This window comes from Orcinus orca, chromosome 2 (genome assembly GCF_937001465.1).
Source record: "Orcinus orca chromosome 2, mOrcOrc1.1, whole genome shotgun sequence".
NCBI classification, from domain to species: Eukaryota; Metazoa; Chordata; class Mammalia; order Artiodactyla; family Delphinidae; genus Orcinus; species Orcinus orca.
Genome location: NC_064560.1, coordinates 108,811,242 through 108,837,349, shown reverse-complemented (window position 1 = coordinate 108,837,349; position 26,108 = coordinate 108,811,242). Strand labels below are relative to the sequence as shown.

Here is a 26,108-nt window from a genome sequence, read left to right as displayed (position 1 = left end):
GTACAAAACATGTTTGTAGCCTTTCTTACACCCAATAGTTTGTACGTCCCATTCTGCCACCCCTATATTGCTCCTTCCCACCCTCTCCCTGTTGGTAATCACTAGTTTGTTCTCTGTATTTGTGAGTATGCTTCTTTTTTGTTACAATCACTAGTTTGTTGTATTTTTTAGATTCCACATGTAAGTGATATCATATAGCATTTGTTTTTCTGTGTCTGACTAATTTCACTTAGCATAATGCCTCCAAGTCCATCCATGTTGCTACAAATGGCAACTTTTCATTTTTTTTATGGTTGAGTAATATTCTATTGTACATATACACCATATCTTCTTTATCCATTCATTTGTTGATGGACACATAGTTTGCTTCCATATATTGGCAATTGTAAATAATGCTGCTATGAACATTGGGGTGTGTGTATCTTTCTGAATTAGCGTTTTGGTTTTTGTGGATATAGGCCCAGGAGTTGAATTGCTGGATCATATGGTAGTTCTGCTTTTAGTTTTTTGAGAAACCTCCATACTGCTTTCCACAGTGGTGGAATCAATTTACATTCCTACCAACAGTGTACAAGAGTTCCTTTTTCTCCACATCCTCACCAACATTTGTTACTTGTAGACTTTTTGGTGATAGTCATTCTGACAGGTGTGAGGTGATATCTCATTGTGGTTTTTTTTTTTTTTTTTTTTTTTTTTTTTTGCGGTATGTGGGCCTCTCACTATTGTGGCCTCTCCTGTTGTTGGAGCACAGGCTCTGGACGTGCAGGCTCAGCGGCCATGGCTCACGGGCCCAGCCGCTCCGCGGCATGTGGGATCTTCCCGGACCGGGGCATGAACCCGTGTCCCCTGCATCAGCAGGTGGACTCTCAACCACTGCGCCACCAGGGAAGCCCTCATTGTGGTTTTAATTTGCCTTTCCCTGACAATTAGTGATTTTGAGCATCTTTTCATGTGCCTTTTGGCCATCTGCATTTCCTCTTTGAAAAAGTGTCTATTCAGTTCTTCTGCCCATTGTTTAATCAGTTGTTCTTTGATGTTGAGTTGTACGAGCTGTTTATAAAAGTTGGATATTAACCCCTATTAGTCATATCATTTGCAAATATTTTCTCCCAATCATTAGGTTGTCTTTTCTTTTGTCAATGGTTTCCTTTGCTCTGCAAAAGCTTTTAAGTTTAATTAGGTCCCATTTATTTATTTTTGCTTTTATATCCCTTACTCTAAGAGATGGATTCAAAAAAATATTGCTACAATTTAAGTCAAAGAGTGTTCTGCCTATGTTTTCCACTAGGAGTTTTATAATATCCAGTCTTATATTTAGGTCTTTAATCCATTTTGAGTTTAATTTTGTACATGGTGTTAGAGAACGTTTTAATTTCATTCTTTTACAGGTAGCTGTCCAGTTTCCCCAGCTCCACTTATTGAAAAGGCTGTTTTCTCTCCATTGTATATTCTTGCCTCCTTTGTCATAGAGTAATTGACCCTAAGTGTATGGGTTTATTTCTGGACTCTGTCCTGTCCCATTGATTTATATGTCTGTTTTGTGCCAGTACCATATTGTTTTGATTACTATAGTGTTATATTATAGTTTGAAGTCAGGGACCGTGATTCCTCCAGCCCTGTTCTTCTTTCCCAAGATCGTTTTGGCTAGTCGGGTTCTTTTATGTGTCCATACAAATTTTAAAATTATTTCTTGTAGTTCTGTGAAAAATGCCATTGGTAATTTGATAGGGATTGCATTGAATCTGTAGATTGCCTTGGGTAGTGTAGTCATTTTCACAATACTGATTCTTGCAATCCAAGAGATGGTATATTTTTCCATTTGTTTGTGTCATCTTTACTTTTTCATCAGTGTCTTATCGTTTTTGGAGTACAGGTCTTTTTATTCCTTAGGTAGGTTTATTCCTAGGTTTTGGTTTTTTTTTGATGTGATGATAAATGGGATTGTTTCCTTAATTTCCCTTTCTGCTACTTTGTTGTTAGTGTATAGAAATGCCACAGATTTCTGTATATTAACATTGTATGCTCCTACCTTGCTGAATTCATGTATTAGTCCTAATATTTTTTTGTGTGGAGACTTTGATGTTCTCTATATAGAGTATCATGTCATCTGAAAATAGTACAGTTTTACCTCTTCCCTTCCAATTTGGGTACCTTTTATTTCTTTTTCTTGTCTAATTACTGTGGCTAGGACTTCCAATACTGTGTTGAATAGAAGTGATAAGAGTGGGCATCCTTGTCTTGTCCCTGAATTTAAGGGAAGGCTTTCAGGTTACCACCATTGAAGTATTCTGTTGGTTGTGGTTTTGTTGTAAGTGGCCTTTATTATGTTGAGATATTTTCCCTCTATTCCCAGTTTGATGAGAGTTTTTATCTTGAATGGCTGTTGAATTTTGTCAAATGCTTTTTCTGAGTCTGTTGAGATGATCACATGGTTATCTTTCCTCTTGTTAATGTGGTGTATCACATTGATTTGCACATATTGAACCATCCTTGTGACCCTGGAATGAATCCAAATTGGTGTATGATTTTTTTTTCTATTGTGGATTTTGTTTGCTAATATGTTGTTGAAGATTTTTGCATCTATATTGAACAGAGATATTGACATGTAATTTTCTTTCTTTGTAGTGCCTTGTTTTGATTTAGTATCAGGGTAATGGTGGTCTTGTGAAATGAATTTTGGAGTAATCCTTCAATTATTTGGAATAGTTTGAGAATGATCAGTATAAGTTCTTCTTTTTATGTTTGGTAGAATTCCCTAGTGAAGCCCTCCAGTCATGTACTTTTGTTTGCAGGGAGATATTTTTTTGCTTGTTTGTTTATTACAGATCTACTTCACTTCTAGTGATTGGTGTGTTCAAATTATCTGTTTCTTCTTGAATCACTCTTAGCAGGCTGTATGTTTCTAGAAATTTGTCCATTTCTTCTAGATTATCCAATTTATTTGGCATATAACTGTTCATAGTATTCTCTTGTGATTTTTTTGTATTTTGGTAGTATTGGTTATTGCTCCTCTGTCATTTCTTATTTTGTTTATTTGGATCCTCTCTTTTCTTCTTGGTGAGCCTGGCTAAAAGTTCATCAATTTTGTTTATATTTTCAAAATACTGGCTCTTGCTTTCATTGCTCTTTTGTCATTTTTATTTTATTTTACTCATTTCCTTTCCAATCTTTATTATTTCCTTCATCCTGCTGACTATGGGCTTTGTTTGTACTTTTCCTAATTCTTTTAGGTGGTAGGTTACCTTGTTTATTTGAGACTTTTCTTGTTTTTTGATGGAGGCCTGTATCACTATGAACTTCGCTCTTAGAGCTGATTCTGCTGCCTCCCATAGATTTTGTAAAGTTGTGTTTTCATTTTCTTTTGTCTTGAGGTATTTTCTGATTTCTGCTTTGATTTCATCTTTGACCCACTGGTTTTTTATTAGCATGTTGTTTAGTCTCCATGTGTTTGTTCTTTTCCCATTTTTCTTTCTGTAGTTGATTTCTATGTTTATACTGTTGTGATCAGAACAGTTACTTGAAATAATTTCTATCCCCTTAAATTTGTTGAGCCTCATTTTGTGACCTGGAATGTGGTTTATCCTGGAAAATGTTCCATGTGTGCTTGAAAAGAATATGTGTCCTGGGTTTTTTGGATGTAGTGTCCTACAAATATCAATTAAGTCCAACCAGTCTATTGTATCATTTAGGGCCTCGGTTGCCTTATTGATTTTCTGTCTGGGTCATCTGTATATTGATATCAGTGGGCTGCTACAGTCTCCTACTCTTATTATATTATTGTCAATTTCTCCTTTCATGTCCCTTAGTATTTGCTTTATATATTTAGGTGCTCCACTATTGGGTGCATATATGTTAACAAGTTTAATATTATCTTCTTGTATTGATCCTTTTATCGTATATAATGCTCTTCCTTGTCTTTCTTTATAGCCTTTTTTAAAGTCTATTTTGTCTGATATGAGTATTGTTACCCCCACTTTCTCGTTGTTTCCATTGGCATGAAGTATCTTTTCCATCCTCTAACTTTCAGGCTGTGTGTCTTTCACTCTGACGTGAATCTCTTGTAGGCTACATATTGAACAGTCTTGTTTTTTAATCCAGTCAGCCACTCTATGTCTTTTAATTGGAACAATTTTTGCATTGACATTTAAAGTAATTGTTGATAGATATGTACTTACTGCCATTTTATTCCTTGTTTTCCAGTCTTTTTTTTTTTTTTTTTTGGTTTTTGGTTCATTTCTTCTTTTTGATTTTCCTGTTTGGGTTTGATGATTTTCTTTTATGGTATACTTGAGTTCCTTTCTTTCTGGCTTTTGTGAATCTACTGTAGTTTTTTGATTTGTGGTTACCATGAGGCTCATTATGTTGACCCATAACTATATTTAGTTGCTTTAAACTGATAATCATTTAAATTCAAATACATTCTAAAAGATCTATTTTTTAACTCCTCTCCCACATATTTTGTGTTTTTGATGTCCTAGTTTACATCTTCATGCTTTTACTTTTACTGTTTATTTTAGTTATAATCCCTTTTACAATTTTTGTTTCTCTTTTAATCTATGTACTGGCTTATTTAAGTGATCTTCAGTCCTTATTATATATTTGACTTTCATATTGGGATTTCCCTTTCCTATAAATTCTTGATTCTTTTCTATTTAGAGAAGACCCTTCAATATTTCTTTTAGGGTAGGTTTAGTATTCTGAATTCTTTTAGTTTTTGCTTGTTTGACATATCCTTTATCTCTCTTTCTATTCTAAATAATAATGTTGCTGGATAGAATATCCTAGGTTGCAACTTTTTCCCTTTCAGGACTTTGACTACATTGTGTCACTCCCTTCTAGCCTGCAAAGTTTCTGCAGAGAAATCAACTAATAGCCTTATGGGGTGGGGGGGTCCCTTGTAAATGACTGTCACTTGCTGCCTTTAGAATCTTCTCTTTATCTCTAACTTTTGCCATATTAATTATGATATGTCTTGGCATGGGTCTGTTTGGATTCATCTTGTTTGGGACCCCCTGCGCTTCCTGTACCAGGATATCTGTTCCCTTTTTTAGATTTGGGAAGTTTCAGCCATAATTTCTTCAGATATATTTTTGATACCCATCTCTCTCTTCTCTTTCTGGAACACCTGTTATGCGTAGGTTGGCACATTTTACATTATCCCATAGATAGCATATGTTGCTTTCATTTATTTGTCTTTCTGTCTGCTGTTCTGACTGGGTGATTCCCATTATTCTGTCTTTCAGATCACTTATTTGTTCTTCTGTGTCATTTAGTCAGCTATCCATTGCTTCTAGATTGCTTTTTATCTCAGAAATTGAATTATCCCTTTCTGATGGTTCATCTTTATAGTTTCTAGTTCCTTGTTGCAATGATCTGCATTTCTATCAATAATCTTTCTTAATTCAGTTAGCATTTTTATTACCACCTTTTGAACTGAGGATCTGGTAGACTGGTGAGCTCTGTTTCATTATTTTTTTCTTTCAGGGGATTTCTCTTGCTCTTTTTATTGGGAGTAGTTTCTGCATTTTCATTTTATCTTTCTGTGTCTCTATGAATTTAGGAGGAACTGTTACCTTTTGTGGGCTTGAAGGGTGTTTTTATGTGGGAGCATCCCTGTGTAGACTCTGTATATGTAATACCTTTGGTGAGAGGGTTGGTTTTGATATGGACACGAGGCACATCTTTCCTTAGGGTGCTGGCTGTTTCCCCTTGGGGGTGTGGTTGGTGTTGGGTCTAAAGTCTGCAGGGTGTAAGGTGGGACTTCCTCTCTGTCCATGGCTGTCGCCGTCTTGTCAGGGGTAAGGTCTGGTCCCCTGTAGTTAGAGTAGAAACCCTGATATTCAGGCTCAATCAGGCTCCGTTCCCCGAGTGCATGCCCTGACCCAAAGGAGGTGATTGCTAAAGCAAGTGAAGCCCATGCATTCACAGAGGATCGATGTGCTGCCTGTGTAGGCCTCTGAAGCTCCACCTGGATGCAGCCTAAGGTCACATCCCTTCCCCTGTTGTGTTGGTCCTAGATCTAGTGCAAGGCTGTGGAGTGGCTGGGCCAGAGCATTCACTAGTCTAGGACTGGGGTTGGGGCTCTGTGACTACAGGAATTGAGGTGGCTGAGCTGCTGCCAGAGATCTGGGCTGCCTCTGTGGCAGACATCTCATAGGACCTGTCTACCCCAGATCCAGTGCTAAGCTGCAGTGTGGAGTGGGTAGAGCTGGAGCACTCACTGGGCTGGGAGACTAACTGTGGCATGCTCCTGCAGCTCCATCCAAGCACGCACTGACAATGACCACCACCACCCTAACTGGGTCACACCCCAGACCCCAGTCTGTCTCTGTGTAGCTATCCCAAGTATTTTCCCAGGGCTGGTTGGCCCAGATCTCATGCCAATCTATGGTATGGAGTGAGCAGGAGTGGGTGTTTGCCCCATTCAGATTGGGGAGTGCAGTGAGGTGACAGCTGCCAGTGCAAGTCTCTCTCTGTCATGATTGTTGGTGAGACAGCACACGCACACTCCTTGGAGTAGAGCCTGGCTTCTCCAGCCCTTCCGTCTATCCCAGCAGTTCTCCCAGTAGCCAACAGGGCTTGTCTGCTCTGGGCTGTTCCCGAGGACTGGGACACCCAGATTGTGGCTCGACCTGCTCGCTCCCCCAGGTGAGGGTCCACCAATGCAGAACTTTTCCTTTCAGATTCCTCTCAGGGGTGGGGGTCCCTACCCTATGCCTTTTTTCTGTCCTACCTTGTTACGTGAAGATCTTTCCTGCAGCTATGGTATAGGAGTTCTTCTGCCAGTTTCCAATTCGTTTTCCTTAAGAATTGTCCCATATATAGATTTTTTTTGGATGTGTTTGTATGGGGAGGTGAGCTCCACATCTCCTTCTCCGCCACCTTGATCCCTCCTCTGGGAAACACAATTTGTAATTGCCTGTAAGAGCTCAAAACTTGGACAGAGACTTTAAAAACACATAGTTATCAACTTTAGTCCTGAATACAGAATTTTTTTCTTTCCAAATAATCTGATAATATTTATGTAAATCTAAAATTTTACTATTCCCCAGTGCATCACCGTCACCCCTCAGGCTTTTTTATCTTCAGGCTCAAAATAATCCCTGGCACTTGAATGACCTCGCAATGGGTATGTGAGTTCATTTGGATCTCATGGGGCCAAAGTAAACTGATAAATGTGTTTCTCTCACAGCTATCCACATTATCTGTTTATAAACAGCCTTATTTAATTTGAACTGAATTTGCAAACGTGGACCATTCCTAATCTTTCCCATCCCTTAAACATAGGTCAAATTGGTTCATTTTATTCTTGACTCTGATCCTAAGAATGATGTACATTTTCCCTAGGCATGTAAACGAGAAGAAAAAAAAAAATCAGTTGATCAGTGGAACAAAAACTCTCCCCAATGAGTTTCCAATAAAGAGACTCAACGTCCAACACCACAAGTGCCAAAATATTTAGTAAAAGTTTGCAAATCTTTCAAAAATGTTACAACGCAGTGAAACTAATGACAAATTAGACACTGAAAACTAACATCTAGTTAAGTCTATGCAGGCACGTAGGAGAACAGGGAACATCTAAAAGCATTAACTATGATTAAACCACTGTATTAGGCTCTTTTATATATATCTCATTTAATCCCATTCAGGAAAAGTTATCCCAGACTTGGAAATTAAGTCCAAAAAAAAAAAAAAAAAAGGATTGTGTGAGCCATAATATCATGCTAGCCCATTATCCATCAAGCCCACCCAAGGGCCATCTGACTCTTTTGGGAAATATAACTTTGACTAATAATGCAATAAAGACCAGATTAAGGATTCTGTAAAGTTGAAGTATGATTTATAGAAAATTGATAAGGCATGATCATTTATTTTTGTTTTCTGATAGAGAAATTTACCTCCAAGGTTATAGTTACTATATAAAAATACCTCCAAGGTTATTTCCCTTTAGAATACTAACCAGTTTTAGATCTTACTTTGCAATCTCATTTCATCAATGCCTTTTCCACTGATTACTTAAATTCCAGTTCTTCACATTTGCTCATGTATTCTGATTGAGTTAGATGGCACTTAACTCATCATCTATTCACATGAGAATTATGTTTTCAATGATTTAAGAATTTGTGCTTTGACAATCCTCGAACAACCACATGAGGTAGGTAGTATATCCTCATTTTACAGAGGAAGAAACTGAGTCTCAGAGGAAGCACATTACCTGCCCAAGCTTACAGAGGTAAGGAGTGACAGAACTGGAGTCTGACCACAAATATGCTTGAATTCTTTTACAGATACCATACTGATGACTCACATATGGACTCAAATTTGGACTGGGACATCTCCAAAAACTCAACCTCATGTGTTTGTATTATAAATATGACAGCTGGATATCAAAACCAACTAACTCTGAATGACCTAAACCTGCATATTTAAATAAGTAATTAAAAAGACTGTTTATTAATTTGTTTGGTTTCAAATCTGAACTTTTAAAAACTGGAAATGTTGAAAATATTTGCACATACATTACATGGAATAGTATCATCAAAGTGTGAAATTCCAGTGCTTTGCTGAGTCCATTAATAGCTCTAGATGAGGCAGAGAAAATAACTACTGAAGTTGTTATAAAAGTCATTGAAAAGTATTTAGAATACTTTCCAGAGTCTCTCTTTGACATTTCATGAACATGTCCCTGAGAATTTTTTGAATAAATCTGACCAAATTGTCAGCCTATTCTACTGTAAAGATGTTCAGTCTACTTTGTCTCTAGTAGAAAAATGTGGAATACCAACATGTTTTTCTGCTCTTCAGGCATGAAGGTGATTTGTTGTCCTGGCTGAACACACAGGTAAGGATCAAGACCGGACAGTGACAAGCTGCTGTAAGTCTGGAAGCACCTTAGTGTACAATGTGTACCTTTTAAATCTTAAAAGTGTATCTTGGGAATGGCTGATCTTACATATAAGCGTTAATCTGTCACAAAGATGCTTTTCAGCTGGGATATATACCTTGTGAATGCACCCTTTTATTCACCTGAAGACCCATTCTCTGTATATGCAGATTTACAAGTGTTTCTCCATAAATAAGATTCTAAAGTACAGATCGATTGGTATCTAGGTTGATTAAAAAAACCCTCGTGCTGGTATTGTGAGGGTTTTGTCCACCAACTCATGAATTGTACAGTGACCTCTGACCTGGTTTTCAGTAGAGCACATCTCTATTGGATGGCACTGGCCACTGTCTGACACAGATTTAGGTTAAGCGAGGCCATCTGCCCCACCCCTAACCCCTGATCTTAAACTCTGGAGCCAGCTAATTTCAGCTCCAGCTGTGTGGTTCAAATTCATCTTGACTCACAGTTTCACTGTTTTATCCTGGCTAAAGCTGCTCACTGTGTCTGTGGTTTTCTTACATAAATTTTCAATCCAGCTAGTGCTATTATACAGTGTCTTTTCCAACCCTGATGTCGGGGGTGGATTTTTAGCTCGCATATTTTTTCCAGATGTGATAAGCTCTCCATAGCCCTCTTGGTGAGCAAAAGCATATCCAGATCTTCTCGAGCTTGATCTCCGAGTCTGAGGCTTTCGCCTACGCAGGGGTCTTGCCTTCTTTTGAGCCTTCTGCCACTGGCGGATCTGGAGACAAAGGAGACCCAGAGTGAGATGAAGCATCCAGATGATACAGACTCCACACAGTGGGCCACTTTGTGAAGTGAAAGCCTTTTCTGTAAAAACAACACCAGTGATAACCAAGTACTCAACTTCACTGCAAAATCAAGTTTTTCACCTAAAAGCCAAGCAATTTTCTACCCAAAAGATTACACTGGATACTGGTTAGTTTTTATCTCTACTGAGAGACTATTAAGACTATTAAGAAGTGTTAAGACAAATTTCATTATTGTCCCCATCTAATACATCCACCTTAAGTGAACAGGAACAGACTTCTGTACATTTTCTAACGTGCCCCAGCCAAATACAGTCAGTATAAAAATTTACAGACCCATATGCCCCAAATAAGTCTTTCCTCTCTCTTTTAGAGGTTCTCAGGATCCAGTAGTCATTAGTAACTGGACGAAGAGAAAATTTAGAAAATGAGAGCCACAAAATTTCAAACTCTTGTGGTAGGTCAAAGTACCATGGGATTTTCAGTGTTTTGATTTCTTTGGGGGTTTTTTGTGGTCTTTTGAAGAGCTCAACATTGTTTGGGTGGGTTTCTAGCATTTCTTTCATTTCCCTATAACGCTGAGGAGGAAGAGAGCCAAGGTTTGGTGCTCAGCACCTTGTTCCTTAGGTCAGCTGATCGATTGCTTGGCTTTTGACTTTCATGTCGGGAGAAAGCCATTAAGCAGAAAATCATGATGTGTATAAACATAGGAAGAAATGAGCATCATCTTCCTTCAGCTCATCCATCATTTTCTGAGTTGACATCAGAATGAGCTCACAGAGCCAAAGGGAAAGGACAAACATAACAGGGGAATCCACGAATCATTTCAGAAGGAATCTCTCGGTGCTTTGGCCCCAGAACATGAAGGATTTCATGATAAGGGAATTTCTACCTCAGTTCGTCTCAGCATCATCAGCCTGGTCACTCACCCCCTCAATATTTCCCCCTTCTCAAGACATAGCTACAAATGCATCTCCTCTTTCTCCTTTTCTCATCTATCTGGGTCCTGACCTAATTTGACATTGTGTTGCTTATACTCCTCTTTCCATAAAATACTGAAATATGTTCTGTCAATCCCTTGACTTAGGTATTTCTAGAATGTGTTCTGTTTTTCTTCTAACTTTATATTTTCCAATCCAGCTATCATGTTGCTGTTCCCTTTCTTAATCTGTTCAGAAAGTAACCTCTCCCCCATGTTTAACAATCTGCTATTATATTTCTACAGAAATTTAGAGCCCCTTCACCTCATACTTTGCTTGTCTCTTTTACTGTACCCTTTACTTTCCCCAAGTCAGTAACTTTCCCTCTAGCTTGCCTTTGCCTTGGAGCAAATGTCCAAAATGCTGCCAGCAAGCTTGTTTTTTAAAAGTCAACTTTTAAAAATATCCCATCTAACTTGTAATTTACGACTCCCCACCCACATTTAGTGTAAACAGTTATCTTCATTGGCACTCCCAAGGCTAGTATGTTCAGTTGTGGGCAGTTCCAGCTACTGTGATGTGATGCCGTGCACCTGTAGGTGTTGCTGATGGGAAGTTCATTAGCTCTTCTCTGGACTTCTAATCAGGCAGAGGACATGATTCCAAGAGCAAAGAACCAACCTCTCAAGTACCCAGCAGCACTACAACATACCTGATCACTCAGGGTTGGGAATAAATCCACCTTCAAAAATCTGAATGCCACCACAGGCATAACTGAAGCCACTGTCGTTAAGAGAATAACAAGCCAGATACACTTCTGGGTCAAGGAATGTCGTGCATTTCCTATTATTAAAGAAAAATAAACACTGTGATTATAAATAGAACTGAATTATTGAATTAATTGGTTCTTTGTCTATTCCCATAAGGTCTTTTTTGAAAGGGACTTTTGGACTACCTAGGAGAACCACCGGGTATCTTCCCCAGTATATCATGCTCAGTGGTGATAAGAGTGCAAGAATGGTAAGATCACCCTCGGGAACTGCTTCACGGCCTGATCACTAGGGGACTGCCAGCCAGAGCCAAGCATTCTCTGATCCAGGCTCAGTCCAGCTTCACTCATGAAGCAGAATTCTCCCATCCAGCCTCAAAAATCCCTCAACTACAAAGCAGTCATTATTTTTAAAGGCACATTTACCCTTATGGATTCAAACAAAACTACACAATGTATGTTCTGGATGCAGGTACAATCGCAAATACTGGTCTTCTCAACTGGCTATGTCATAAAAGGTGAGCTGTGTCTACTACAGGGTCAACCTTTTAAATTCAGGCAACAGCCCCCAAAAACCTGCCTCAGAGGGACTTACCAATCTCTCTATCTCATACCTTCACTCGGTTATGAAGTACTCAAGGTTCCAAGGAGATCAGAGATGCTCTTGGGTTTGTGAAAAGAGCATTCTCCACACTGGGAAACCACTGATTCAGCCATTCAATATTCTAGTTCAATAGAGTAGTGAAACTCATTTCCAAGCCTGGAACCAGTTTTCTTATTTTATACTCACACCTCGTATACTGGGATGTTCGTTTAAACAAAGCAATAAGGGTCAGTAAGGCAGGCAGACAAACTATACGGAAGATGTCAACCCTACTTATGAACTGTTGTTCCTGTTGGTTTTCTAGGCATATGATACCTCCAATTATCCAGGTTCCCGCTCCCAATGCTATAGTTAACACAATTTTAATGGGCTTTGGGTGTGATGCTTGGCTCCTTATTGGAATGTCTGCATTTTCTGTCTTAGGAGGATAGACTCTGCCTACCAAAGAGCACTTGATTCCATTTGCCTGGGCAGAAACAAACTTGACTCAGTAAATTAAATGTCTTTTTGAACTCCCTGAAGCTCAGTACCCCCAGGCATGGCTGGAAAAACAAGCATCACTTTAAAACCACACTCCTGCTTGCTTCTGGCTACTAAGGAAAAAAAAATTTTCTTAAACCTCAATGTTGATTTAAGTTTTGAAAAGTCTCATTGGAACCCAGTAATTAATTCCTGGAATGGCATGTGCTTAGACAGTGGTCCCCACACAAACTACTTTCTCCAGTTGAGGCATTCCAGTCTCATTATGCATGTTCGAATGCTGTCTTAGGACTGGAAGTCTTCTGGTTAATGCACTGAACTTTCAGATTTGGCAACCAAAAAGAAAAGAAAAAACTTAAAAGTAGTTTAAATGGCTCTCTTTTTCCTAATGTGTTTATTCTTATTCACAACCATCATGTTTATACATGGTTGGAATCTTTTGATAAATAAAGGATTAACATTACATGTTAAGTAAGAGAGGTACAATTTAAAGATTTCCATGTACACACAGAGGAAGGCAAAACTTGAATACAACACTCTTAAGCATATACATGCATTTAAATGGAATTGCAATTTCAGGTGCCTTTGGAAATGTATAACCCTAGAATCGCTCTTATTTTGCTTTCTACATGAATCAGTCTTCTAAGAATTATTTTTCTAGACTGGATTTCCCAACTAGTGGATGCAAATCTGTCTTGCCTAATCGAGCTCAAGTAGCTTGTCACTATGTATATCTCTTTTCCACAGTTTGCTGGGATGAACTCAGAAACATCACTGTTACCAACTTATTTCACACACACTAGAGATTTCAAAACTTCTTTAAAAGTCTATTAATAGCCCCACTGTGTAAAGCTCAGTGGCCCTTGCCGGGAATCATGTTGAAATGTGGAGTGCAATGATAGTATACTCCAAAGATAGACCAGATATATACTCTTTGTAGAATCATAGAATCTCAGGGGTTTAAGGGATTTTAGGAAGTCTTTTGCTACCCATCTGCTGTTCGAAGTCCCCAACCAGTAATCAAGCCACATTTGCTTTAATCACCATCTTCATCATCATCAAGGCTAACATTTACTAAAAAAGTATTATGTACCAGGCTACATGCTAAGCATTTCATATGCATTATATCATTTAACCCTCACCAATTTGCTATAAAAGTAGGAACTATTAACATCCCCAAGTTTAGAACTGAAGACATTAAGGCATGAAAAGGAAAAGAAACTTGCCTAAGGTCACACAGCTTATAAGTGGCAGAGATGACACTTGAACACTGGCTGTCTAACTACAGAGACTATTCTTGGTGCCACTCATGGACTACGTCCAGCAATTTTTAAAAGGCTCTAAATTATACATTATTTCTTTTCTAAATGCAAATAAGTTCCACAGGTAAACTTAGGCAGAAATGTCAGTGATAATGTGGCATAAAAGGGAAAGCCTGGCATTTCTTTCTCTTCCCTCTATCATACATGAACTTCACAGGTTTTCAGGTATCCCTGATCTATATGTGCTATGCCTGTTATTTGGAAAGGGACAGTCTACTGCATCTGGGCTGTTAGGAACCTGTAAGCAGCTATCTCAGTGATTCTGCACCTAGTAGGGACAGCAAAACCTAATCTTTTGGAGCTCACTTCAAGCCTGTAAGCCCTCAGATGTCTGGCTCAATCAGTTACTAGAGACAGAATTACTGGTCATCCCTAATCCCACCAAAGAAAATAAATTACAAAGACAAGTAAATGACAACTTGACACTAGGCCCCAGCAAATAGCGGGACTCACTTACCAACAAATGGAAACTGCCTTGGGAAGATGCCAAAGAGGCCATTACTGTGCATGGTAAATAAAATGGAGAAATAAGTGGCAATGCTGCCCCAGACGAAGACATGATTAATGATAGTCCAGTAACTGGTATCCAAGGCTATCTGTAAATAAAGTCAAACACAAAGGGGAGATTGTTGAGGATTAAAAGAGCATCATTTTACTGAGTAATGTTTCCTCAGAACTGTTCTGTGAGAAGACAGTGGCACATGTCTAGTTTCCAGCCAACCATAGGCCTTACCACTTTCTGCACAACACAGGGGACTAATGTGACATTCCTGGTAGACAACTGACTTTAGGACTTATATCTGCAAGCCATTATATCTAGCAACGTTGAATCAAAAATCAGGAAATAAAATGTTAAACTTCTTTTAAGTGAGAAATAAGAAAGCAGGATGGTTTCTAATTTCCAAGCTACTTTCCAAATTGCCCTCAAAATTTTTCTATTGGAAAACTATTTTTCATAGTGAGCAAGTGCAACATTTTAAAATCTGTACATAGGGCTTCCCTGGTGGCACAGTGCTTAAGAATCCACCTGCCAATGCAGGGGACACGGGTTCGAGCCCTGGGCTGGGAAGATCCCACATGCCGTGGAGCAACTAAGCCTGTGCACCACAACTACTGAGCCTGTGCTCTAGAGCCCGTGAACCACAACTACTGAGCCCATGAGCCACAACTACTGAAGCCCGTGCACCTAGAGCCCGTGCTCCGCAACAAGAGAAGCCACCACAACGAGAAGCCCGTGCACTGCAAGGAAGAGTAGCCCCCTCTCACCGCAACTAGAGAAAGCCCGTGCGCAGCAATGAAGACCCAATGTAGCCCCCAAAATAAATAAATAAATAAATTTTAAAAAAACTAAAAAAAAAATCTGTACATAGATTTTCATATGACCATTTTGATACAGGTATAATCTGTTTACATCAATATTCTAATTCATTTTGGTTATTTCTCTTAAGTTATTCAAATAATAGCAAAGAAAAATCCTTAATCCACTTAAGGCATAAAATTCAGAACCCGGGGTTCATGGTGATCTGGGAACATGCTCACAAGCCCTTCTCCCTTCCAATAACTTATTACGGCAGTAGAGCTGCAAAACAGTAACCTGTTATGGGGAAACCAAGACAGCCACTGGTGAATATGAACACTTGAGTTCTCAGAGAAAAAAAAGTAGGTTCTAGCATCCTTATTTGCATATCAGAGGCACCAAATGGTCCAAGTGAAGGTTTGCATTTCTAGCACAGTCTGATGCAAGGCCACAGATTTATTGCCTGCCTGAGGGGGCTCTACCTACATAGTAAACAGATTCCTCTCTGCACATGGAGACATATTTCCCCTTCCCACATGACGTTTACTGTCCTTTAAAATGATGCCCCATAAAAAGAATGCTAAGACCAATCACAAGCACAGAAATTGAAACTGTGATTAAAAATCATCCAACAAACAAAAGCCCAGGACCAGATGGCTTCACAGGCGAATTCTATCAAACATTTAGAGAAGAGCTAACACCGATCCTTCTCAAACTCTTCCAAAATATAGCAGAGGGAGGAACACTCCCAAACTCATTCTACGAGGCCACCATCACCCTGATAGCAAAACCAGACAAGGATGTCACAAAGAAAGAAAACTACAGGCCAATATCACTAATGAACATAGACGCAAAAATCCTCAACAAAATACTAGCAAACAGAATCCAACAGCACATTAAAAGGATCATACACCATGATCAAGTGGGGTTTATTCCAGGAATGCAAGGATTCTTCAATATATTCAAATCAATCAACGTGATACACCATATTAACAAATTGAAGGAGAAAAACCATATGATCATCTCAACAGATGCAGAGAAAGCTTTCGACAAAATTCAACACCCATTTATGATAAAAACCCTGCAGAAAGTAGGCATAGAGGGAACTTTCCTCAACATAATAAAGGCCATATATGACAAACCCACAGCCAACATCGTCCTCAAGGGTGAAAAACTGAAACCATTTCCACTAAGATCAGGAACAAGACAAGGTTGCCCACTCTCACCACTCTTATTCAACATAGTTTTGGAAGTTTTAGCCACAGCAATCAGAGAAAAAAGGAAATAAAGGAATCCAAATCGGAAAAGAAGTAAAGCTGTCTCTGTTTGCAGATGACATGATACCATACATAGAGAATCCTAAAGATGCTACCAGAAAACTACTAGAGCTAATCAATGAATTTGGTAAAGTAGCAGGATACAAAATTAATGCACAGAAATCTCTGGCATTACTGTAAACTGATGACGAAAAATCTGAAAGTGAAATCAAGAAAACACTCCCATTTACCACTGCAACAAAAAGAATAAAATATCTAGGAATAAACCTACCTAAGGAGACAAAAGACCTGTATGCAGAAAATTATAAGACACTGATGAAAGAAATTAAAGATGATACAAATAGATGGAGAGATATACCACGTTCCTGGATTGGAAGAATCAACATTGTGAAAATGAGTATACTACCCAAAGCAATCTACAGATTCAATGCAATCCCTATCAGACTACCACTGGCATTTTTCACAGAACTAGAACCAAAAATTTCACAATTTGTATGGAAACACAAAAGACCCCGAATAGCCAAAGCAATCTTGAGAACGAAAAACGGAGCTGGAGGAATCAGGCTCCCTGACTTCAGACTATACTACAAAGCTACAGTAATCAAGACAGTATGGTACTGGCACAAAAACAGAAAGATAGATGAATGGAACAGGATAGAAAGCCCAGAGATAAACCCACGCACATATGGTCACCTTATCTTTGATAAAGGAGGCAGGAATGTACAGTGGAGAAAGGACAACCCCTTCAATAAGTGGTGCTGGGAAAACTGGACAGATACATGTAAAAGTATGAGATTAGATCACTCCCTAACACCATACACAAAAATAAGCTCAAAATGGATTAAAGACCTAAATGTAAGGCCAGACACTATCAAACTCTTAGAGGAAAACATAGGCAGAACACTCTATGACATAAATCACAGCAAGATCCTTCTTGACCCACCTCCTAGAGAAATGGAAATAAAAAGAAAAATAAACAAATGGGACCTAATAAAACTTCAAAGCTTTGGACAGAAAGGAAACCATAAACAAGACCAAAAGACAACCCTCAGAATGGCAGAAAATATTTGCAAATGAAGCAACTGACAAAGGATTAATCTCCAAAATTTATAAGCAGCCCATGCAGCTCAATTACAAAAAAACAAACAACCCAATCCAAAAATGGGCAGAAGACCTAAATAGACATTTCTCCAAAGAAGATATACAGACTGCCAACAAACACATGAAAGAATGCTCAACATCGTTAATCATTAGAGAAATGCAAATCAAAACTACAATGAGATATCATCTCACACCGGTCACAATGGCCATCATCAAAAAATCTAGAAACAATAAATGCTGGAGAGGGTGTGGAGAAAAGGGAACACTCTTGCAGTGCTGGTGGGAATGTGAATTGGTTACAGCCACTATGGAGACCAGTATGGAGGTTCCTTAAAAAACTACAACTAGAACTACCATATGAGCCAGGAATCCCACTAATGGGCATATACCCTGAGAAAACCATAATTCAAAAAGAGTCATGTACCAAAATGTTCATCGCAGCTCTATTTACAATAGCCCAGAGATGGAAACAACCTAAGTGTCCATCATCGGATGAATGGATAAAGAAGATGTGGCACATATATACAATGGAATATTACTCAGCCATGAAAAGAAACAAAATTGAGCTATTTGTAATGAGGTGGATAGACCTAGAGTGTGTCATACAGAGTGAAGTAAGTCAGAAAGAGAAAGACAAATACCGTATGCTAACACGTATATATGGAATTTAAGAAAAAAGAAATGTCATGAAGAACCTAGGGGTAAGACAGGAATAAAGACACAGACCTACTAGAGAATGGACTTGAGGATATGGGGAGGGGGAAGGGTAAGCTGTGACAAAGCGAGAGAGAGGCATGGACATATATACATTAACAAACATAAGGTAGATAGCTAGTGGGAAGCAGCCGCATAGCACAGGGAGATCAGCTCGGTGCTTTGTGACCACCTGGAGGGGTGGGATAGGGAGGGTGGGAGGGAAGAGATGCAAGAGGGAAGAGATGTGGGAACATATGTATAACTGATTCACTTTGTTAAAAAGCAGAAACAAACAAAAAAAAGAATGCTGGCAGCCATGATGAAACTGCAGGGGTGCTAAAGGGACAGCCTTTACTTTCCTCAAGAGGCCTGAGAACAGAGAGCCCTGCTTTCCATGCCTCAGCAAAGAGATGCTGGCTTTCCAGTTCATTTGTTGAGACATCAGACCAAAATCTGCAGCTATACCTTTCACCACCTGTCAGTTCATCACCATTAAGAGACACCAGTAGCCTGACCTGTGTGGGTATGAGTAGGCAAAGAAAAATCACAACCAATTTAAGAGGATGCAATTGAAAAAAAAACAACAGGTGGCTCCTGTTGAGGCAGAACTAATGGGAAAGACAGACAAGCACTATAACAACAACAAAAAATGTAATAAGAACTCTTAAGGAGATGCAATTAGATCATAGAAAAAAACTCTGGAAGAAATAAAAGCATTATTTCTGAATTTAAAAATTCAGTAGAGAAACCAAACAATAATAGTCACTGATGAGAACTGAATTAATATTCTGGGAAAAACAACTGGAAACAATATTTCATAACAGGGCAAAAACTTGAAGAAATGGGAACCAGGTGCAAAAAGATATGAGACATGGGTGGCAAATCCATAGATGCCAGATCCATGGGCCCAATATAAGAAATAATGGCATCGTAGAAAGAGGAAAAGGAAGAAAGAGAGAAGTAGCAATCAAAGAAATGACAGAGAACACTGCTCTGGGATAACAAACAGCAAAGATTTTCAGATTGGGAGGGTACTGTAAATTCTAGGAAAATCATGAAAGAAGTTATGTTCTGGTGACATTTGTGAAGTCGAAGGATAAAGAACATAAGCTTCTAGACACAGAAGATACTATTTACAAAGGAAAGAGAATCAACTTAATATCAAACTGCTACACTGAAATGGATGTAGTGGAAAATCATTTACAAAGTTCCTAAAGAAAAATGCTCTGATTTAAGAATCTTATGCCCATCCAACATATCATTTAGTAAAGATAAAGAAAGATTCGAACTCAAAAGTATAACATCTATGTACCCCTTCTGCAGAAATTACTCAAGCTTAGACAGAGAGGAAAGGATGTTAATGCCGCTCTCAAAATGAGCTTATTCACAAAATTCCTGAAACTTATTCTGTGTGTTAAGGACAGCAGTGTCTGTCTGATTGAAGCCATGATTTCATGATGGATGCCTTAGCTGTGTCAGAGGCTTCTAAGTCACTCCATTATCTCCTCCTCTGCTACAGAATTGAACACAGGGGAACTAGGCATGGAGAGTTCACAACGCACCCATATGCTTTATTTAGTTGTGAAACGGACAAACAGAACTCCTCTTTGAGTGGAGAAATATGGTTCTGATTTTGGATGCTACCTGTCTGACTGAATTTTGGAATTCCAAGACGTCAAGTGTTAGATGGCTTTGGTTTGAACTTAATGATACTCACTTAGAAGGACCAAGGCATGGCAGAGATGCCATTTAAGAGCAGTATATTTACATCTGATTCATTCATTCTATTAAATATTTATTGAGTCATGAAGAGAAAGTCTGGGGTTTAACAAGATCTTTCATTGGATATAAGAGGCTAAGATTTGTAAAAGACATTGTTTATAGGATAGAAAAAGGACTCACCACAGGCAATTCAAACTCTATAAAAATTAAGCCCTTGATTTATACTTTCCCCTTCAAAAAAACACCCCCCCAAAAAAACCACACACAAAAAAAGACAAAAAAACAGAGGTCACATGGCTTAATGTATCCACCCAGAGGTACAGGCTTTAATGGATTGGAAAGCTTTTGTAAATTCTAACTCAATACCTAATGGTATTGTCCACCATTTGCATAAAAGAGGAAATAGAAACAAACTCAAGATGCCTGATGAAGATCAATGGATCATCAGGAATCATTCTTACCAGATGGGAATGTAAATTGGTGCAGCCACTATGAAAAACATTATGGAGGTTCCTCAAAAAATTAAAACTAGAGTTGTCATTATAATCCAGCAATCCCACTCCTGGGCATGTATCTGGACAAAACTGTAATTTGAAAACATACATGTACCCCAGTGTTCATAGCAGCACTGTTTACAATAGCCAGGTCATGGAAGCAAGTGTCCATCAACACCAAGTATCCATTGACAGATGAATGAATAAAGAAGAATGTGTGTGTGTGTGTGTGTGTGTGTGTGTGTGTGTGTGTATACACCCCCACAGTGAAATACTACTCAGTCATTAAAAAGAATGAAATAATGCCATTTCTAGCAACATGGATGGACCTAGAGATGATCATACTAAGTGAAGTAAGTCAGAAAGAGAAAGACAAATACCATATGCTCTCACTATATGTCAAATCTAAAATATGACACAAATAAACTTATTTACAAAACAGACTCACAGACATAGAGATCAGACTTGTGGTTGCCAAGGAGAAGGGGGGTTGGGAGAGGGATGGATTAGGAGTTTGGGATTAGCAGATGCAAACGACAGTAAGTCCCCTACATACGAACCTTCAAGTTGCGAACTTTCAAAGATGCAAACGTGCATTCACAAGTCCAATCACATAAGTTAGTTCATGTGTCTGGCGTACATTGTCACGTGTGTGCATCCTCTACAAGTGGTTGTGCTTTTGTGTACTTTACTGTATAGTACTGTACAGAGTACAGTAGTACAGTATCTTTATTTCAAGCTAGATCTGCAAGAGGACGACTTCATTGAACTCCTTGCTGTGCAACACGAGGAGCTGACTAATGAAGACCTGATGGAATTGGAGGCCCAGAGAAAGGATGAAGAGAGACAAGAGGGAGAAGAAGTAACTGAAGAACCGAAGAGATTCACGATGCAGGAAATGGCAAGGGGTTGTTTATTTGAGGAGGCACTGTTAGTTTTTGAGGCACAGGACCTGAATGTAGAATGGTACGTGAAGGTTGCAGCGGTCATTCAGAATGCAATCCAGTGCTACCATGTCATCTATGACTAGAAAAAAAGAGCTACTACCCAGACATCACTGGATCGTTTTTTCAAGAGGGTAGATAGATTGAATCCAGCAAGCAACCAGAACCTATGCCATCAACGTCAGGCATGAGTGAAATAGCAGCTTGTCCTCCGTCTCCTATTGCTGACGATCCTTCAGCTCTACCATCTCCCACCTTCTCTCCCTCCTCGAGTCAGTAACTCTCCTTGCCTGTCCACTCGATGCCAGCCCCTGTATGCCAGCTGTTGTACTGTACTACTGTACTTTTCAAGGTACCGTATTATAAGATTAAAAATGTTTTCCTTATTTTTGTGTTTGCTTTCTATGTATTATTTGTGTGAAAAGTATTATAAACCTAATACAGTACAGTACTATATAGCCGATTGTGTTAGTTGGGTATCTAGGCTAACTTTGTTGGACTTAGGAACAAATTGGACTTACGAACCGAACGCACTCTCGGAACAGAACTCGTTTGTATGTAGGGGACTTACTGTATTATATACAGAATGAATAAAGAACAAAGTCCTACTATATAGCACAGCAAACTACATTCAATATCCTGTGATAAACCATAATGGAAAAGAATATGATATATATGTGCATAACTGATTCACTTTGTTATAAAGCAGAAACTAACACACCATTGTAAGGCAATTATACTCCAATAAAGATGTTTAAAAAAAAGTATGAAAAAGAATATATTTATGTATAACAGAATCACTTTGCTGTATACCAGAAACACAACATTGTAAATCAACTATGCTTCAATAAAATGAATTTTTAAAAAATCATTCCTACCAGGAAAACTTCTATGAATTTGAGATGCAGATGTGCCATATACATAGCATTGAACCTCTTGATAATTCCACAGAAATGTACTGCCAAGTAAACGTTATATCTCACTTTGAAACCTGGAAGTTACTAAGTCTTACAGAAGTCATGGGAAAGTTTCTGTTATCATTGGAAAAATTTTCTTCCAAGAAGACAGCACAAGGAGGAAGTAGTAGTATAATCATTTCTCTTCACATACAACGCGCAGTCCCAAGAAGTGATTGATTCATTGTGAGGTTTCCACTAACATGGAGGTTATAGACATCCAATGCTAATCTCCTACATCTGGAAATTTATGTTAAAGCTTCCTGTTTTAATCTCAAAATGTGTAGTTAAAAAGAAAACCCCAGTATTCCTTTAAAATTACTGTCAACAAATGAAACAGAATTTTAAAAGGTGTAAAGACATCAAGTTAAGATATTTTCACCAGTAGGTTACCTGCACACTGACCACAATGACCAAAGACGTGGCCATGGTCACTGCAAAAGACTGGTAGTCTGCAATGTGCTGTCCATCTTCTCCAGCCACGTTGTAAAAGGCCCCATATGGGATGAAGAAAAGGACTAACGAGGTGTAGATTCCATGTGCCACGCAGATGAAAAATTTATGCTTGTTAAAAAGTAGATTCAGCTGTCCAGGTTTGTAGAGCTGGGGACAATCCATGCTATTCTGGTCATTAACATCCTGTCAACAGAGAGTTACTTCAGTGGAAGAGGTTTGAGAATTTAGAGATACCCTGAATTTCCTATCTCCAGAAATAGCACATGCATATCTAAGCATGCCCTAATACACACTACTCACTCTTTTGTTTTCATTCCCACAGTAACCCAAAGGATAATAAAATGATCCCTATTTTATATAGGGAACTTGAATCTCCAAGAGAGATTCATGAGAGGCCACACAGCTCTTATGGCAGAACCAGAACTTGATTGCACGCAGATATTTGGCTTCAAATTGAAGTTTCTTTCCTGTACTCTCCTGCAACTGCATGCATGCTCCCAGAATTCTAGTACATCCTGTGCAGCCAGTGGGCCCCAGGGGTTAATTGCCAACGCAGTGAGTGGTAGTGACCAGGGGATGTCAGCAGAGAGCTGCAGAGTCAGAACTGGCCAACCAGAGTTCCCAACTTTGGGGGAAGCGTGAGCAGGAGAAAGGGAACTGGGAAAGGGGGAACTGAATGTGGGACTCCAGGTGGAAGGGAGCTGAGCCTGAAGAGGTGAGTGTTCTACCCAGGGAGGATTCCACGGGCAGTTACCAGGTGTTCAGGACAAAGAATTTAGACGGAATGAGAAGGCGTCATGTCTGGGCCCAACAGAGTCCTGGGAGAAACTAAAGCTGTGCTTCTCAAACTTCATGTACACACTAATAACCTGGGGTACAGATTATAATTCAGTAGGTTTGGGGTGGGGCCTGAGACTGCATTTCCAACAAGCTCCAAAGCAATGCTGATGACCACACTGTGAGCACCACAGCCGAACACCCCAGCCAAAAAGTACGGCAAGGACTGACCACTGGCAACATCACAGGGTCATGGGTAAGGTGAAGCAGGCAAAGAGGGAGCAACATAGGCATGAACTCTGGGAGCAGACCAAGTTCCCCTTCCTGCTTGTGGGATGACCCAGGCCTTGCCAAATGGAGTCCCATGAAGAACATTGATGTAGTCTCTTTGGGAAGTCCAGTTTTGAGATGCTAGTGGGTGCTTCTTTCCCCAGTCCAGTGACTGATAAGGTTATATACACAGGCTTTGAAGCCAGACAATCCGGAGTTCAAACCCCAGCTCTGCTGCTTAGCAGGGGTGTAGTCTTGGACCTGTCACTTAAGCTGTGTGAGCCTCAGTTTCCTCATCTCCAAGGAGTATAAACGACAGCATCTCCCTCACAGGATCACTGTCATGATGAAATGGGTACGTATTCAGCAGAGTTCTTACCACAGTTCTTGTAATTAAAAAACAGATGCTTCTATAAATAATAACAAAAGAATGATGATAGTAATAGTAACAACAGTAATAGTGTTGCAATCTCAGAGTCAAGTGGCCTATTGCTGGGTTGAGTTCTGTCACATTTTGGCCATGTGACTTTAGGAAAGTAACCTGAACTTCCGAGTTTTGGTTTCCTCCTTATAAAATGAGCAGACCCACAGACGGTCACTGAGGCCTTCCAGCATAGCATCCCGTGATCTGGAGATCAGTTTAAGCGCCAGAGTTTGACAAAGCAGGACAGGATAGGGGTATACACTCAACTTGATGGCAATAAGGGGCCTTATTATACACACAGTTGACCCTTGAACAACATGGGTTTGAAGTGAGCAGGTTCACTTCCACACAGAATTTTTCAATAAATATGTACTACGTGATCCACTGTTGGTTGAAACTGCAGATGCAGAACCATGAATGTGGAGGGCCAACTGTATAACTATAGGAGGATTTTTGACTGCATGGGGATGGGGGCCAAGGTGAGGGGGACCCCTAACCCTTCTCTTGTTTCAAGGATCAACTGTATATTTTTTCTCTATATCTCTTAGCCCTTAGGTTGTTTCCATATCTTATTTATTATAAATAATGCTTCAATGAACATAGGAGAGCATATATCTTTTCAAATTAGTGTTTTCGCTTTCTTCGGATAAGTACCCAGAAGTGGAATTGCTGGATCACTTGGTAGTTCTATTTTTAATTTTTTGAGGAACCTCCATACTGTTTTCCATTCTGTTCAGATTTTATACTTAATCATAGTTCGGTCTTGGTAGGATGTATGTTTCTAGGAATTTATCCATTTCTTTAAGTTGTCCAATTTGTTGGTGTATAACTGTTCATATTAGTCTCTTAGGATCCTTGTATTTCTGTGGTCAGTTGTCTTATCTCCTCTTTTATTTCTGATTTTATTTATTTGAGTCCTCTCTCTTCTTTTCTTGGTGAGTCTACCTAGAGGTTTGTCAATTTTGTTTATCTTTTCAAGGAACCAGCTCTTAGTTTCATTGATCTTCTCTATTGTTTTCTTAGTCTCTATTTATTTCTGCTCTAATCTTTGTTATTTCCTTCCTTCTACTAACTTTGGGCTTTGTTTGTTCTTCTTTTTCTAGTTCCTTGAGGTATAAAGGTAGGTTGTTTATCTGAGATGTTTCTTGTTTCTTGAGGTAGGCATTTATTACTATGAACTTCCCTCTTAAAACTGCTTTTACTGTATCCCACAAATTTTGGTATGTTATATTTCCATTTTAATTTGTCTCAAGGTTTTTTTAAATTTCCTTTTTGATTTCTTCTTTGACCCATTGGTGTTCAGTAGCATGTCACTTAATCCCTACATATATGTGAATTTTCCAGTTTTCTTCATGTAATTAATTTCTAGTTTTATACCACTGCGGTTAGAAAGATGCTTGATATGATTTCAATCTCTTAAATTTATTAACACTTTTTTGTGGCTTAACACATGATCTGTCCTTTAAAATGTTCCATGTGCACTTGAGAAGAATTTGCATTTTGTTGCTTTTGGAGGGAATATTCTATATATATACATTGGGTGTATCTGGTATAACATGTCATTTAAGGCCAAAGTTTCTATATTGATTTTCTGCCTGAATGATCTATCCATTGATCTAAGTGAGGTATTAAAGTCCCTTCTATTATTGTACTGCTGTCTATTTCTCACTTTATGTCTGTTAACATTTATTTTATATATTTAGGTGCTCCTATGTTAAGTGCGTAAATATTTACAAATGTTATATTCTATTATTGGATTGATTCCTTTATCATTATATAATGCCCATCTTTGTCTCTTATTAGCCTTTGTTTTAAAGTCTATTTAGTCTTATATAAGTATAGCCACTCCAGCTTTCTTTTGGTTTCCATTTGCATGGAATATCTTTTTCCAGCCCCTCACTTTCAGTTTCTGTGTGTCTGCATCTAAAGTGAGTCTCTTGGA

The 26,108-nt window shown here is 38.9% G+C and overlaps 1 protein-coding gene across 5 annotated transcripts in view; it reads right to left on the bottom strand.

Moving 5' to 3' along the window:
* Positions 1 to 7,433: 7,433 nt before the first annotated feature.
* Positions 7,434 to 26,108, bottom strand: part of ATP8B4 (ATPase phospholipid transporting 8B4 (putative)) — a 258,608-nt gene continuing 239,933 nt past the window's right edge. For all 5 annotated transcript variants that reach the window (XM_049706046.1, XM_049706047.1, XM_049706044.1 and 2 more), the window contains 4 exons: positions 22,633 to 22,878; positions 14,210 to 14,348; positions 11,290 to 11,420; positions 7,434 to 9,629 (listed from right to left, as the gene is read on the bottom strand). In XM_049706046.1, the coding sequence (XP_049562003.1) occupies positions 9,348 to 9,629; positions 11,290 to 11,420; positions 14,210 to 14,348; positions 22,633 to 22,878 (798 nt within the window). In that variant the 3' untranslated portion in view covers positions 7,434 to 9,347. The remainder of the gene's footprint in view (positions 9,630 to 11,289; positions 11,421 to 14,209; positions 14,349 to 22,632; positions 22,879 to 26,108) is intronic.